Source organism: Mus pahari, chromosome 17, assembly GCF_900095145.1.
Source record: "Mus pahari chromosome 17, PAHARI_EIJ_v1.1, whole genome shotgun sequence".
NCBI lineage: Eukaryota > Metazoa > Chordata > Mammalia > Rodentia > Muridae > Mus > Mus pahari.
This window is the reverse complement of record NC_034606.1, coordinates 43,113,744-43,127,852: the sequence shown is the minus strand read 5'-3', so window position 1 is coordinate 43,127,852 and position 14,109 is coordinate 43,113,744. Positions and strand designations below refer to the sequence as shown.

Genomic DNA, 14,109 nt, shown 5'->3' with positions numbered 1-14,109 from the left:
CGGTAAGGACTCGAATATGGAAACGTCCTTTGACAACCATTTATTTGACAACTTATTATCTAGCATTTCCAGTTTACATTAAGGGAGGAGGGGAGAGAGATGTCAGATATGAAGGCCGTAAAACTACACTTGGCTGACCCTGGACACCACATGTGTCTAAGATGTATTTTCTTTTCTTTCTTTCTTTTTTTTTTTTTAAGATGTATTTTCTAATCAAGGAGATCTACTGAGAAACTATCAAGGAAACCTAGACAGTCAGGCAGAAGGGACCAGCTTTAAGGAAAAAAACGCCCATCCCGAATCTCTTTCCACGTTTCACAACTGCCTGGCACTCTACGGCTGCAGGGGGTGGAAGACGCCAAGAGGTCACACTGAACCGCACCCTGTGAATTGTGAGGATCAATTAAGACGCAGCTTGGATAGCCCCGACCTGAATATCGATTTAGAGCGGGACACTAAATCTGCTTTAAAAAATAGCGACCAGAACGCTCCGTTGAAAGAGGCTTGAGGTCTGGGGGACAAAGGTTTGAGTCTTGGCGGGCACCCCGAAGCTCTAGCAACCCGGAAAAGGCAGGTCATTCGTCACCCAGCGTTGGGGCCACGAGTAACAAGCACACGTAACGCGCCGCGCCGCACCGCGCCGGGCCACCCTCCAGGTAACGATCAGCCAGACCGGCGACCACGCTGGGGTCAGCGAGCGCCGCGGGGCATTATGGGAGGCAGAGGAGGCGAGCCGGGCGCGAAGCATTGTGGGACACCGCGGGGACAGCTCCGACTCCCGCTTCTCTCGCCCCGAGCGTGACCACGTCTCAGTTCAGAACCTCTCCGGGCGTCCCCAGACGCCGCTGACGTAAGCCCCTCGCTTGTGTCTGGCACCTCAAAGGCGAACCAGGATTTTTTTTTTTTTTTTTTTTTTTTTTAAGCCGAGAACTGTGACACACTTCCGGCTGTCTCACTTTACGGCTTGACGTTTTTCCGCTGACTAAGAAGGAAGTGTTAGGGCCCTTTACGACAGCGCTGGTCGCCGTTTACGGCGCCGGTCCCCTGCGCGCGCATCTTCCCTCCTGTCTTGCTTCCTCCGAGGATCGGGGCAATCGCAGTTTCTTCCCCGGGCCATCTGTCGCCATCCGGGCCCGCGGAGGCTGCTGCAGGTGAGCGGCTTGCTTCGTGGGACCCTGCGGGCCTCGCGAGCCAGCCTGGGCTAGACGTGGCTTCGGGGGCTCCCGGAAGAGCCTTCCTTTACGTCCTCTCCTGTCGCCTGTGCCCCTCCGCGGGGCGGGGCGGGGCGGGAATCGGCCCCCGGTGGTCCCAGGCACGACACTGAGTGCGGGACACCGGACCTTGTGTGTGGATCCCTCGCTCGGGGCTCTGCTCAGAGCCGTAGGCTGGGATGGGGGGCGAAGTAGCCTCCTCTAGGGGTTGTGCTCCTAAATGGGGACTAAGAGTAGGATCCAGCTCTGGTCTGAAACGGAGCCCAGGAGTTGATGGCCCCAACTGTAGTGTCCCGGTGACCCACACTGTATTGTGGCCAATACAGCTGTCGTGTCATTTGACTTTTCCCCTACTGCATTCTTCCTGACTCACATGTGCAGTAGCCGAAGGACCAAACCCTGCCCATCCAGGGAGATAGGCGATGATGCACGTCAGACCTTGAGCCATCTTGAACTTGTGACAACTCAAGTTTACAGTTGCTTTGGGGGCAGCCTGTTGGGTATGGTTTAAAGCCCCAGATGGTCAGGCTGCCAGCTAACTGCAGTATAACCAGAAGAAGGTCGGGCTTAAGTAGATGGGCAGATGGACTCCTTAAGTTAGCAAAGCTAACTTTGTGTCTCAAAGATGGGGTGTGAGGTAGCAGTCAGTGGTAGAGTGTCCAGCACAGTACCCCGACATCCTGGGGCCTCTTACTTCATGTCAGCTGTTTGAAGGCCACCAGACCCCCACTCCCGTGTCCTTCCTACAACTTAGCATATGTTCACATTTGGAGGGTGAAGCTCCTGCGTTTATTCCTTGTCCCTTATCATCAGCCTCTGTGTGTCAGAGGAGGAGGAGAGGTTACCGAGCTCTACAGGTGGTCTGCAGTTGCTTTCTAGCTTTCAAGAACTAGGGTGATGACTTTCTCTGGACAATGTCAGAGGGTTTCTTGTGGGTGGTCAATGCATGGGGTTTTTCCCTTTGATGTTTGCTTTGGCTTCTGACGGGAAATGTCCAGCAAGCCCCTGGATTATACAGCTGTTAGCTTTTACTTTCCTAAAATGAGCTGGAGTGTTAGACACTATACTATGTACTATATACTGTATACTGGGGGGCTAAAGCTACACTGCCTGTATTCAAATGTTTTTACCCAGAAAATAGGGACAGGACTGGCCCCTCAGGATTGTCCGGAAGATTTAGTGAGCTTGTGAGCTGTCAGAACAGTGTCCTGGTGCTCCTGCATATGGACATTTGACACTTGGCTGCATTGGCTCTGAAGTTTGTGGTGTCCATGGTCACCAACGGTGCTTTTGCCTGGCTGCCTGCACTGTACAGGACTTGTGCTGGTGGAAAATTGGAAGTTCGGGGTCTAATCGAGGGTTCGGGATGGTTTTGTTTGATTGGTTTTAGTCCTTTATTTTTAGGATTTTTTTTTGTTGCTGTCTGTATGCACATGTGTGGGAGTTTGTGGTGTGAACGCCAGCACATTCGTGCCATGACGTTCTGCTGAAGGTCAGAAGGCCACGTTTGGGAGTCTGTTCTCACTTTCCACTTTGGTTCCACCTTTACCTGTGGCACCATCTCAGCAGCCCGAGGGTCTTTAAAGCACTCTGTACCAGTGCCTTTGTGTAACTGAGTGGCAATTGTGCGGCGCAACAATCACCAAGACTTTGACCACAGCCCTCTGATGGAGTCCGGGCTTAGAGACGTTTGCTGTCGGCTGCTTTGGTGAAGGGGTTTCGGGGGAATTCACTCTTTTACCATCTTGAATAATTGGAGACACCTTTATCCTGTGTTCTACTGAGAAAGACATGACACTCCATCAAGGGAAGGCACAGCTTCGTTTCAAAGATGTTCACCAAAAGAACCTGTCCTAGAATAAGTGAGACATGGGAAAATGTCACTGGTGTTGGCAGGGTACTGAGTTTTGAGTGTTCTTAGAGCAGTTTGCAGGAAAGCCCTGTCCACGGTGCTTGAGGGCCAGGGCCCTGCTTGTGTGCACCTCTGCAGTGCAGCTTCAGTGGAGGGTACAGTGTTTGGGGCTTGGCAGCCTTCCTTCTGAAGCTTCTCACACTGCTTGTGTTTACATTACAGGTTTTAGAAGATGGCAAAGTTCCTGACACCTGTGATCCAGGACAACCCCTCGGGCTGGGGCCCCTGTGCTGTTCCTGAGCAGTTTCGGGATATGCCCTACCAGCCATTCAGCAAAGGAGATCGGCTGGGAAAGGTATTGGGTCCCTTCAGCTGGGGCACCTACTCCACAGCTCCCTGTTGCCTTTCTAGGCTCTTCATAGATAGACTTCCTGTGGGGCTACCAGCTAAGGAAGGCCCTGACCTCCAGAATGAGTCAGAGGCGGGGTAGCCACGTGCAGAGCATCAGAGGCGACACCGATGCCTTTTGTCGCTGTCGCTGTCTGGGGTTTCTGGGTCAGCAGAGGCCTACTCGCCTGACCTGTTCTCTTCCTTGTCTTCATTGTCCCTAACAGGTTGCAGACTGGACAGGGGCCACATACCAGGACAAGAGGTACACAAGTAAGTGTTCCTTAGTGGGCAGTCCATATCTAGGCCTTGGAAAGGTCATTACTTTTTTTCAGTAAGCCCCACATGAAAGTTTTTTAGAAAGGAAAAGAAATGGTAATGGTAGTTATTGGGAGTATATTCTGAAATACAGTATACACAAACCATGGTTTTGGAAGTAGCCCCAGGATGGCCAGAGACTCCTGAATGCTACTTTGCATTCTATTGCTTGGGACTTCTGGAGCCATCAACCCATGGACTCTAGGCTCTGGGCCTTGGTTTTAAGGTTCTGGTAAGTTCTTGGTGCCAGTTAGATGTTTGGAAGGGGCTGCCTAGGGTACCAAGTTAAGGTGGATGAGGTCAGAAAGAAAGTCTGTGTGGTGGAAGGCTGTGTCCATGGCTCTGGGCGATGGTCGGGGATGGCGGTACAGCTCGGATTCTTACATGACCACGCAGAAGTAAAGTGAGGTAGTGGCATTCTTGGGCTCTTGGTAAGTTGTTTAGACCCAAGCTCTTAAACCTTAAGTGTGAGTGTGAATCACCTGAGATCATCTTTAAATACAGGTTCCCATCTGTCGGGTCTGGGCAGGGGCGGTGAGTCTACCCATCTCACAAGCTTCTGGCCGGTGCTTCAGGTCAGAACCACACTTGAGAGAGCAGGGTCAAAGCCTGGCGTGCACCATGAGCAGGCTGTAGGTAGCACTTAGCACACACTGTCGCCTTTGCCTGCAGACAAGTACTCCTCGCAGTTCGGTGGGGGAAGTCAGTATGCGTATTTCCATGAGGAGGATGAGACCAGCTTCCAGCTGGTGGACACAGCGCGGACACAGAAAACTGCCTACCAGCGGAACCGGATGAGATTTGCACAGGTAGGCCACGGCTGGCAGCCTGCACCTCAGAGCTCTCACTGAGAGCAGAAGTTTCTGCTGCTCAGCAACCATCTTGGTTGATGAGAAAGGAAAGGCTTACAGGCCTTTGGCCAATCCCAAGTGGCAGTTTAGTGACCAGTTGTATCAGAATAACTTGTAACAGGTCTAGGAATACATTGAAGGAGTTTAGAATTTTGTTCACAGTAGTTCAGACATCACACAACTGTGCTGGGAACCCAGTGCCTTGCTAAATTGTCATGTACAACATTTGCTAATTAGATGGTTTGGTAGGGTGCCTCCTGCTACTTATTGTTACAAACTTAGCAACTCCAATAAAACTAGAAACCCACCTTGAAGTGGGAGAGTCCAAGCTAACACAAGCGCTTCTCCCCTTGGCCCAAATTCTGTAGCCGCTGTAGAGTAAAAGTCGAGATGTGACACGTAGGACTTAACTCTCAAGATACCATGAGCCTTGTCTCTGAGGGGGTTAACATGGGTCTCTTCCTGCTCCCCAGCGCAACCTCCGCAGAGACAAAGATCGGAGGAACATGGTGCAGTTCAACCTACAGACACTGCCCAAGAGTGCCAAGCAGAAAGAGAGGTGAGTGTCCCTTCCTGCCAAGTCAGTCATGTTCCCAAATGGGCTGTGTTCAAAAATCACAGAGCCAGGGCAGGGGCTGGCTGTCTTTCACTATTGCAAAAGAAACCAAAATCTCCTCGCCTATTGCTGTCCAAGACTGGACAATGGCAGACAGACAGACAGGAGGTGGCTCTGTGGCCTCTAGATTCTGGATGCCTGGTTCCAGGCAGCACCACTTATGCTGTGTCCTGTGGGCCCTTGGGGCTGGGCACAGCAGCCACCACACCCTAGCTAGGGCTGTGGAGTGACTGGGCCGAATGCTAGTAGTGCGCCTCTGCTCACGTCCCAGGGTGTGCCTACGTGGTGTCTGCATCTAAGCCCCCATGTTCTATCCTGGTAGCAGCCAGGAAGGAGGCTGCGATTCATCTAGAAGCCTACACTGAACGCACAGCACTCTGTTGTCTGTCTTTTCAGAGAACGAATTCGCTTGCAGAAAAAATTCCAGAAGCAATTTGGAGTGAGGCAAAAATGGGACCAGAAGTCACAGGTAGTGTGTCCATACTGGGACTCTGCTGGGACTTAGATGGATTTGTTTTCTTTTACCTTGAGAGATGTCTCTGGATTTCCCTGGTGCCTTCGGGCATTTCATGTAAGATGGAGTTGTACTTTGCCCTTTATTTAGCATGCCGCTTTAAGGTCTGTCCATATCGCAGCCCGTGTTGGTCAGTCTTTTCACTTTTCCTTCATGTCTGTTAAGGACTGGTTCCAGGTACCCTCAGAGGTCAAGATTTGTGCGCACTGACCTTCTCTGCATGTATCTATGTGCATCCCTCGTGGGCTTTAGCTTGCCTCTGGATTCTGTATTTGGGTTGAAAGTATCATTTAAATCTCAGGTGCTCCTCCTCTGTCAGCCACCCGGTGGGTGGGATTTCCAGCATGCTGAGCATCCAAGGATTTTCAGTTTACATATGACTGGGTACAGACCTGCTGGTGTAAAGCTCGCAGACTTGGAGTCGGCTGTACTGTCTTTTTGCCCAATGGTGGTTCTTTGTGTGGATTCATCTTTCCACTTTGGCACTAGGAATAACACTGCCATCTTTGTGGGAGCTGTGATTATAACAGACATGAGCAGAAGTGGAGTTTGGGCTAGGAGTATTGCCAACAGCAAATCAGCTGCTTTTCCAGCACAGAAACGCGGCTTCACTCCCGATTGTTGTAGGGGTGATAAAATCTTGACGGTGCACTTTGAGTTAGCTGCTGCTTGTGTCAGAGGCATGTGCTTGACACCCACAGAAGCTCCACGCTGAGGCCCTGTTTCCTTCTCTCAGCTGCCACGAGTCACAGACCCTGCTTAAAAACAGCCAGGACCAGGTGGGAGAGATGACTCAGCTTTTCAGAGCATTGGCTGCTCTTCCAGAGGTCCTGAGTTCAATTCCCAACACGCATGTGGTGGTTTATGACCATCTATAAGGGGATCTGATGCCCTCATCTGGCCTGCAGGTGTACATGCAGCAGAGCACCCAGACATCAAATAAATACAATAAACAAAAATAAACTTAAAGAAAAACACCAAATCCCAGCACTGGGGAGGCAGAGGCAGGCGGATTTCTGAATTTCGAGGCCAGCCTGGTCTACAGAGTGAGTTCCGGGACAGCCAGGACTACACAGAGAAACCCTGTCTCAAAAAAAGAAAAGAAAAGAAAAAAACCCAGCCAGGACCATGCTCTGTCTTTTGCTATTTGTGTAGGATATAAAGATCTTCCTCTGTGTTTCCTCTGCAGAAACCCCGAGACTCCTCAGTTGAAGTTCGCAGTGACTGGGAGGTGAAGGAGGAGATGGACTTCCCTCAGCTGATGAAGATGCGCTACTTGGAAGTGTCAGAGCCTCAAGACATGTGAGTAGCTTCTTCACTGGTGCCCACACTGGTTCCAGAGTATGTCTGCCTGCCGGGTATCCATGTCTCCTTAAGTCCTAGCAACTCCAAAGCAGATTTGAAGCCACTTACAGTGCTATGGACTATGTTTTTGAAAGGTCAAGACCCACTTTAAAAAATGTATCGTTTCCCAGTTTCTTTCCACTCTTGGCATCCGAGAAAAAGCACAGTAGTTCAGTCACTAAGCTCTTGGGGCAGGAGAGGCATGACAGTCGTTCAGGAGACTCCGTTTTGTGCAGCCAGAGGACAAGGACCTGGAGCTAAGTTAGTGGGGAGCCAGAGCTTCAACCCACAAGTCCACCTGGGCGCCTCTATAGTGGGCTGTTTCCCAGGGAGGGTTCACTGTGTTAGGTCCTTCCCTGTGTTCTACAGAGGAACATTGGGAGCTGTGAAGACAGGAAACTAAACTAGCACTAAAGATGTGTCCCTTTTTCATATATACTGAACTTTCTGAGATGGACCCTCATCTGCCTCCCTAATCCTGGGATTGTAGACATGCACCCTGCAGTGCCAGGCATAAAAGAGGAAGGGGGATCTCTGATTTTCCCCTCTTTCCCCAGCGAGTGCTGCGGAGCCCTGGAGTACTACGACAAAGCCTTTGACCGCATCACCACAAGGAGTGAGAAGCCCCTGCGGAGCATCAAGCGCATCTTTCACACCGTCACCACCACAGACGACCCTGTCATCCGAAAGGTGTGCACCCTTTGCCCACCTTTGGGAATGTTGCTGAGGCCTCAGGAAGAACGGGGCATGAGATGTGCAGGTGTGCCTCAGTGTTCATGGGGTCTGATTGAGGACCACCCCATGGATACCAAAAGCCATGGGTGCTCTAGTACTGGTGATGTGACTTACCTGTCAGTCCTAGCAATCGTCCATGCTTCAGCTCCTTCTGGATTGGTCACCACACCTAAGACATGGGATGCTACTACATAAGCAGTTGTTACACTATTGTTTGAGGAACCTGACAAAGAGAAGGTGTGCCTGCTTGTCAGGCACCTTTTCTCCCCTGAACACTTGGATTGAGTGCTGAGACCCCACGGAAACGGCTGACTGCATAGCCCAGCCCTTGATGCGGTTCTTCCGAATCACACTTAGAGTTTGATGGAAGTCGATATACTCAATATGCTCAGATCCCAGCTCTGCCAGCCTGACTTTGCTGCCCTGCAGCCTTAGCTCTCTTACCTACAAAGGTAGAGGGGTGGCGTGGCTGGAAACCAGTGAGTGGAGCAAGGGCCGTGCTTCCCACGGCCTGCTACAGTGATAGCCCAGCCCACTTGCTGCAGCCTCCATGACTGACTAGGCATGTCCTCCTTCCCAAGTGACCTCAGCGTCCTCAGTTCACTCTCTTGTCTCTCCCTGCTTTCAGCTGGCAAAAACACAGGGCAATGTGTTTGCCACTGACGCCATCCTGGCCACACTGATGAGCTGTACCCGCTCCGTGTACTCCTGGGACATCGTTGTCCAGAGAGTCGGCTCTAAACTCTTCTTTGACAAGAGGGACAACTCTGACTTTGGTAGGTATGGGTGTTGTCAGTTCTTAAGAATGAGCAGTGTGTTGATCCCTCCCGTCCTCTTAGAATCCAAGCAAAGACACCACTTCAGCTCTGAGTCCTCACACCAGCACTGTGGCTGTGTATTATATGCATAGGACTTTTCCTCCTCCTATTTCTCCTCTTCCTCTTCCTCCTCTTCCCATTTATGTTTGAGTCAAAAGCCTCATTTTTTAAAATGCCAAGAGAGACACATTCTCTTGAGGAATCCAGAAAGAATGAGAAAGAACAACTGGGTTTCTTACTATATGACCAGTGTTGTTGGATCACACCTAATGTTTTCCGTGAGCCGCCCAGTTCCCTGTGCATGCCACACCCTGGGGCAGTCCTCTGTCAGTAGAAGGCAGTTCTTTGAAGACAGCCCCTATGATGTAGGTCTGTACATCTCTCTCCCCATGCTGCTGAGCCCACTGCCAGTGGCTCGGCTGCATGAGCAGGTGACATCCATGCTTGGGTTTTTCCAGACCTCCTGACTGTGAGTGAGACAGCCAACGAGCCCCCTCAAGATGAGGGCAATTCCTTCAACTCACCCCGGAACCTGGCCATGGAGGCCACCTACATTAACCACAACTTCTCCCAGCAGTGCTTGAGAATGGTGAGTTCACATGAGCGAATGAACCGGTGGTTCCTGCTGCTGAGCCTCCGCTCTACACTAGACAGTGGTGTGAGGTTGGCCAGGCACGCCCTCCTGGTAGCAGGGATCTGAGCCACAAAAAGGTCTGTGTGCTAAGGCATATTTCCTCTCTGTGGAGTAACTAGTAATGCATGTGGAGTCCCACCTTTTACTGTGATGGAGGAGGGAGGGAGGGGGTAGCTGGCTGTCCTGTTAGCTACAGTCTGCCTGGAGTGAGGAAGGAAGCAGGGAGTGGCGTGGTGGCTCTTACTCAGTGTGTTGGCCTTGGTCCTTAATACACAGTGAGCCTCCACCCTCAAGGACAGAAGCACCTAGCCGGGGCAGTCAAAAGCAATGCTGGGTCTGCCAACTTGAAGTCAACCCCAACTCCTGAAAGCTTTGTCTGTCCTGCAGGGGAGAGAAAGATACAATTTCCCCAACCCAAACCCATTTGTGGAGGACGACATGGATAAGAATGAGATCGCCTCCGTGGCTTACCGGTAAGTCACCTCTGGGGGACAGGTGACCCTGTCCTGTGCTGTCTGGGGTGGTCCATCCACAGCAGTGGGTCTTGTAGTGAGTGAGTCTTGCTGTCCTTGTAGTTACCGCAGGTGGAAGCTTGGAGATGACATTGACCTTATTGTCCGCTGTGAACATGATGGCGTCATGACGGGGGCCAACGGGGAAGTGTCCTTCATCAACATCAAGACTCTCAATGAATGGGACTCCAGGGTGAGGCACCACTGCAGCTCCGTTCCTGTAGTGTGTATCGGGGTGGGCTGGAGTAAGCTGGCTTATTCCTGTTGGGTACTCACACAGCTATTGTGGGTGCGGTTTCAGTCAGTGCTGACAGAGTAGAGCAGTCTAAGTTAAGGTTTTTACCTCTGTCTCCAGTACTTTGGTCGATTCATTCTGGCTCTCATTGGCTCCTGCGGTTCCACATCTGATCTTGACCTCACCTTTTCCTCGGAAGCAGAGCCACTCTGACCTCTTTACTCAGCCTCACTGCCACCTATGATCTCTTTATCCAGCTCTGTCACTGCTGACCCCAGAATAAGATCTAGACAAACACGCACACATAGTCCTCTTTCTGTTGTCCATTTCCAGTGCTGCAGGACCGTCAGGTCAGGCGCCATCCTATCTCCCTGGCTTTACGTATGGCGCCCTATATTAAAGCAAAGGGCACAGAGGTAAGTGTTGCCTCAGTACAGGATAAAGAATACAGGTTGGCACAGCTCTGAGGCCCAGGCAGCCTGTGACGATTGGCTTGCTAGCAAGAGGAGCCATTGTCTTGGGGCCAGTGGCCTTCTAGACTTCCACTGTGGTATCTGTGTTTCCTCTCATCCCTGCCCCACTCATGAGTGGGGTTTGCCCTGGTGGACCCTTAGGCTAAGTCCTCATGCAGCGGATGTCCCAGAGTACTCCAGTCTTCTCGTGCCTCACAAACACATGACAAGAAACGTAGTGGCTTAAAACCACCTACAACTGGGCTTTAGTAGGTAGGCATCCAGCGTGTTATGGTTTCGTTCTGTGTTGAGCCGATGACCATGGCCATAGAATGGAGTGTGTTCCAGAAGAAAGTCTGCTAGGAGTTTATTCCGGGTGTTGCAGAAGTCAGGTCTTGCAGCAGTCCAGCTGAAGTCTCCATTCCTTGCCAGCTTTCAGACACCCCTTCACCCCGAGTCCTCACCCTGTCCCCACTGCAGTTCAGGAACCAGGCAGCTCCCATCTCATTCCAGTGCTTTTTCTGTGTTTTTTTGTTGTTGTTTGTTTTTGTTTTTGTTTGTTTGTTTTGGTTGAGACAGGGTTTCTCTGTATAGCCCTGGCTGTCCTAGAAGTCAGTATGCCTGTGAGGCATCGTGGTAGGGCTGTGCTCCTGCCCCTCAGACTCGGACTGTCGTCCTTCTCTGCGTGTTTACCCCTTTTCCCCACCCAGACCCTTGCCGCTGAGTTTTACCATCTGATGAGGGGCTGCTGTAGAGATGTTTGTGTCTTAGTCTCTGGGGTCGTCACCTGTCTGTCACCTGTCACCTCGGACTCAGGCGTCTCTTCCCTCCCAGTGCCTCTGTCTTCCATAGGAGCCCCGGGGCCCGGGAGGTGCCACCCTCGCCCAGTAACCAGCTTTCTTCTGCAGCATTGTAATGGCGTTGACTGGCGTCAGAAGCTGGACTCTCAGCGTGGGGCTGTCATCGCCACTGAATTGAAGAACAACAGCTACAAGTTGGCACGGTGGACCTGCTGTGCTTTGCTGGCTGGATCTGAGTACCTGAAGCTCGGGTGAGACTCCTGTGTGGGTGCTGGGGTAGGCCTGGATGAAAGGCTGCTGGTCCAGCTCTACTCTGGGAAAAAGAGCAGACCAGGCGTAACCATGGTACTGACCCCGGGCTTTGCCATCTCTGTATGGCCTAGTATGACCACCTATCCTCCCAAACAGGTATGTGTCCCGGTACCACGTAAAGGACTCCTCACGCCATGTCATCCTGGGCACCCAGCAGTTTAAGCCCAATGAGTTTGCCAGCCAAATCAACCTGAGCGTGGAGAATGCCTGGGGCATCCTGCGCTGCGTCATCGACATCTGCATGAAGCTGGAGGAGGGCAAATACCTCATCCTCAAGGACCCCAACAAGCAGGTCATCCGAGTCTACAGCTTGCCTGATGGCACCTTCAGCTCTGAGGAGGATGAAGAGGACGAGGAGGAGGAAGAGGAGGAAGAGGAAGGTGGGCAGAGCAGGCCTCTAAGCCTGGGGTGGTTTGAGGGCTGCTGAGGGAGCCAGGCTAGCTCTGTAGTCGCCTTCACCCAGGCAGCACATGGAGAACTCCCTGGAACTTGATGTGAGGTGGCACTGCAGATGAGCAGAGGGGCTAAGGAGAACATCGAGAGAAGGTGTGGGCAGCCTTGAGAGGAACCGAGGCCAAATGGTCAGTTAGACCCCTGAAAGCCTCACTGGTGGCTACAGGGGTTAGGAGGGCTCAGCAAAGCGGAGGTCTTCAGCACTCGGTTCAGAAGGAGAGGGTTCATCGCATCATGGGGTGAACTCATTTCTCTTCATTGTTTTCTTTCAGAGGAAGAAACTTAAATGAGTTGGCCTGGCGCCTGCGTGTATTATACCCAGCTGTGCTTGGGCTGCGTGTGTCCAGCTCCTGTTCTCTAGCAGATGAAATAAAATATAAGTCCCTTTGGTTTCCTCCTTCGTCCTGTGCTCCCATTGTGATCCGCAGCCCCTGGGAGAGGGAGACCAGAGGCAGCCATCTGTGTGGCCTTGTGGCTGCTGTTGAGTGGTTCCATCACTGCCGGAGCACTGAGAACCACACTCTATGGAGGGTGAAGGCCTTGATGTTAGTGTCAGAACCCCATGACAGGCCCTCTCTGCAGTTTGAGATGCCTGATGGAGGGAGAGCCCACACAAGGACTGTTCCCAGTGCTGCTGAACCTGTGGGTTATGACCCACTTGGGGGTGGAGTGACCCTTTCACAGAGATGTCCTAAGACCATCAAAAAACATTTACATTGTAACTCACAACAATGATGATCACAGTTACAAAGTAACAATGAAAATAATTTCATGGTTGGGGGTCACCACGATATGAGGTGTTGAAGTGTCCCAGCCTTAGGAAGGATGAACCACGCTGTCTTTCCCTAGCATGACCTAGGTGTGCCTTTGAAACTTCCCAAGTATGGTTGGGAGGTGGCCCTTGAGGAAGACATCTTCAGAGTGTTGGGTAGTGATACTAATGGCTTACAAGGTTGACTTGGGCTGGACAAAGACTCAAGCCAGTCTGCCCAAAGCAACGTGTCACATAAGAACATGTGTTTAAAGGCTGTGTGGACTGAGTGCTCTTCTGAACACCCAGGTGATTGCCCTAGGCATTCTCACCTGCCCCTTCAGAACTGGGATGTGAGTGGGGGCAGACCTATGTAGATATGGGAACAGGATTGGGATTGCCTTCCTAAAGGCACATTTCAGCAACATAATTGAACTTAAGCCAGCAAAGGATGCTGGATTTCATCCTCCGGTCTTGAGAAGCTGAGCAGAAACCTCAGAGTTTCTGAGAATCTCAAACTTGGAGCAGTCCTGACTCTGAGGTTTTAATGTAGAGTGCAAAGAACATAGAGTAGTGTGACAAATGTCGTGGGCTTCAGGAGTGGACCAGAATCCAGATCTCTTGGTCCAATCCACCTACAAGAAGCTCCTGTAGCCCTGTGCTTTGGGCTGTAGATCAATGGTTGGGAATCTTGCACCTCAGCCAGATGTGGGGGTCCTGATAAGCATTCCATTTCCATCACCAAAGGCAGACCAACTTTTTTTTTTTTTTGGTGAGATACCTTGTCTAGCCAGGACAGCTCCAGACTAAACCTGTGGGCTAAGGTCTCCACAGTGACAATAAAGTTTATGTCTGCCCCCAGGGGGGATTTCTTTTTTTTTTTTTAGTGCAGGCTCTAAAGAAAACACCAGCATTCCTGGGTGTGCTTTCCTTCACCAGGAAAATCATAAAAGTAAATTTCTAAGGGCAAGTGAGGGAAGCTGCAAGTGGGCGGGGTTCCGAATAGGCTTCCAGAAGCACGTTCCTTTTAATGGGAAGCAGCTCCAGCCACGCAAAACTGGAAAAGTCCTTCCCAGATGTTTTTCCTAAGAACCCTCGGCCTCTGCATCGCCTTGTGAAGGTCTCTATCCTTTCCTCCAAAAGGCACACAGTACTCTAGCCAGCATCGCCTTGTGAAGGTCTCTATCCTTTCCTCCAAAAGGCACACAGCGCTCTAGTCAGGTGAGTAACCTGTCCTCGGGAGCCAGCCTGAATATTCAAATCCTCCTTCCTCCATAGGGTTGCAGTTTGAGCCTCTGGGTTTGGGAGTTTGAA

The 14,109-nt window shown here is 51.4% G+C and overlaps 1 protein-coding gene across 1 annotated transcript; it reads left to right on the top strand.

The window, feature by feature from the left end:
• The first annotated feature begins 991 nt into the window (after window positions 1-991).
• On the top strand, window positions 992-12,438 carry Eif3d (eukaryotic translation initiation factor 3 subunit D). Its single transcript, XM_021216520.2, has 15 exons — window positions 992-1,151; window positions 3,286-3,418; window positions 3,678-3,723; window positions 4,441-4,577; window positions 5,093-5,178; window positions 5,632-5,704; window positions 6,939-7,051; window positions 7,651-7,783; window positions 8,457-8,604; window positions 9,105-9,235; window positions 9,668-9,753; window positions 9,856-9,985; window positions 11,388-11,530; window positions 11,688-11,971; window positions 12,317-12,438. Exons 2-15 carry the CDS (start codon window positions 3,296-3,298, stop codon window positions 12,328-12,330), a joined length of 1,647 nt encoding a protein of 548 aa, XP_021072179.1. The 5' UTR covers window positions 992-1,151; window positions 3,286-3,295; the 3' UTR covers window positions 12,331-12,438.
• Window positions 12,439-14,109: the final 1,671 nt, after the last annotated feature.

Excerpts from the sequence above, each read along its gene's own strand:
- Eif3d (XM_021216520.2), top strand. The coding sequence starts at position 3,296 with ATGGCAAAGTTCCTGACACCTGTGATCCAGGACAACCCCTCGGGCTGG. Across the intron at positions 3,724-4,440 it reads CCAGGACAAGAGGTACACAA|ACAAGTACTCCTCGCAGTTC; the intron begins GTAAGTGTTCCT and ends CTTTGCCTGCAG. Across the intron at positions 7,052-7,650 it reads GTGTCAGAGCCTCAAGACAT|CGAGTGCTGCGGAGCCCTGG; the intron begins GTGAGTAGCTTC and ends CTCTTTCCCCAG.